Here is a 1,990-nt window from a genome sequence, read left to right as displayed (position 1 = left end):
AAAAGAAAAAAAAAAAAAAAAAAAAAAAAAAAAAAAAAAAAAATTTTTCTTCAAATTTTTATTCCCAGACGGCTGTTCTTGGATTTTTATTGGCTCTGCTTTGGGTAATTCGAGTTTATTCGATTTTGAAATTATTATTCTCTTTTTTTTCTTCTTTCTATAACAAATTTGTGATTGCTTCTTTTTGTATTTTTTCATACCTCAGAATTCATTGCGCTTGAACCAATGTTGCTGAAAAGTATGGAAGAAGAGAAACTCCGGTTAATTCGTCATGAGGAACTGGTATGAATTTGTTTTCTTTTTTTGGTTTTGATTAAACAAACAAATTCTAAACTAGAATCTACATCTGTGTGTTTCTCTGATTTTAGGTAGCTAAGGCGTATCATGATTTTATGGTTGGACCCGACAAAGAATGAATGAATCCTGAAGAACAGAGTTTGTATCTTATTTCTACTCGTTATTCTGTGTACAACAAATAAAAACTATGATTGCTGTTCACTACACAATTGAGATTGAACTTGTCTCTGATTGTGATCTCTTGTCAATGTTATGAATTTCGCTTTTGATGCTGGATTGGTCATTCTTTTTCTTGCAAGTACGTATTTATGGATATATCAATGTTGTGGAGAGCTTTAGCGGGACAGAGAATTCTATCCTATAATTGGTGTAATGTGATTTGTGTAATTTTTAACATAATTTATGTATATATAGCATATGTATATATGCACCATATCCCTTACGACAGATTAACTGTTGTCTCCACCAATCGACTGACTATTCAACACCATTTTTGTCTCGAAATTTCCCTGTGATCGTATTTTTTTTGTTCTTTATTTATATTGCAGAACTCAGGATCTAAAATTTTGAAAAATTGCAAACAGATCCCTATACTTTTACGAACTATTCGAATAAGGTCTAGATTTATTTCTGTATCAATTTTTTCACTTCCATACTTAAAAAACATTATTATTTTTTGACCCAACAAAAAAAACTAAAATACTAGGATATGTAAATTAATGGTTTGTTGTGTTAGTATAATCGTTGTATCCTAATATAACTGAAGGAAAATTTTGGCGTGGCTCTTACTTTAGTTGAAAATCACAGGATCGAATGAATCAACTTGGCTCTTACTTTAAGTGCTGTGATTTAGACTTTTATATTCTGATTTAGCTTTGTAAGAAAGCTGCAGATTTTTTTAGAAGATTCTGGTGTTAAATGACTAGTGTTTCAGTATAGAAACTTCTTAAAAATTTGCACTGTTTCAGGAAAGTAACAAACAGAGAATACCTAGAAAAGAAAAAGTTAAAAACAAATCTCAGCAGTTGGAATATGGTAAAGGTTACGTGGTTTTGAAGGAAGCCTTTGTCAGATGACTTCCTCAGCCATAGCTACAGGGGAAGTGTTGTCGAAATATACGAAACTGTAGATTATTATTATGTATTGATTGAGGTTTTATGGTTGAACAATGCAGCCAGAGATACCGTTTCTTCCTGTTTTTGCCTCAATGAAGCGGCTTGCACGCTACAACCTAGGATCTGTGGCTCTTGGTTCACTCATTGTCTCTTTTGTTGAGTCTGTTCGGTTCATTCTCGAAGCAATTCGTCGTAGAACAAAAGTAAGCGGGACCACACCTGATCACTGGTTTTGGAGAATGGCTCATTACACTTCACGTGGTTGTCTCAAAAGCGTGGAGTGGACCATCAAATCGGTTAACCGTAATGCCTACATAATGGTAACAGAAAATCTCCTTCGTTCAGCAAAACAAGCCCATTTCTTTGAACAAAAATCTTGATAGTTTACTCTGTCTCTCGGTGTTTTTTCAGATTGCTATAACAGGGAAAAGCTTCTGCAAATCGTCTGCAATAGCGACAGAGCTGATCATAAGCAACATTCTGAGGATAGGGAAAGTTAATGTGATAGGAGATGTAATACTGTTTCTAGGACAGCTTTGTGTGAGTCTCTTCAGTGCTCTCTTTGGCTTCTTGATGTT

The 1,990-nt window shown here is 33.9% G+C and overlaps 1 protein-coding gene and 1 long non-coding RNA gene across 2 annotated transcripts in view; both read left to right on the top strand.

Annotated features, from left to right (window-relative positions):
- The first annotated feature begins 88 nt into the window (after positions 1 to 88).
- On the top strand, positions 89 to 592 carry LOC110226006. The gene is made up of 3 exons (XR_002330129.1): positions 89 to 104; positions 206 to 282; positions 369 to 592. It is a non-coding gene; the product is annotated as an uncharacterized LOC110226006 (long non-coding RNA).
- Positions 593 to 1,450: 858 nt separating this feature from the next.
- The window catches only part of LOC9298775 (choline transporter-like protein 2), a 1,043-nt gene continuing 503 nt past the window's right edge, over positions 1,451 to 1,990 (top strand). Inside the window, exons 1-2 of the mRNA XM_021016384.1 lie at positions 1,451 to 1,732; positions 1,824 to 1,952. Of these exons, the coding sequence (XP_020872043.1) occupies positions 1,466 to 1,732; positions 1,824 to 1,952 (396 nt within the window). The 5' untranslated portion in view covers positions 1,451 to 1,465. The remainder of the gene's footprint in view (positions 1,733 to 1,823; positions 1,953 to 1,990) is intronic.

The sequence above is a fragment of the Arabidopsis lyrata genome (genome assembly GCF_000004255.2).
Source record: "Arabidopsis lyrata subsp. lyrata unplaced genomic scaffold ARALYscaffold_230, whole genome shotgun sequence".
Taxonomy (NCBI): Eukaryota; Viridiplantae; Streptophyta; class Magnoliopsida; order Brassicales; family Brassicaceae; genus Arabidopsis; species Arabidopsis lyrata.
Note: the sequence above shows the minus strand (reverse complement) of the source record. Positions and strands in the feature narration are given on the sequence as shown.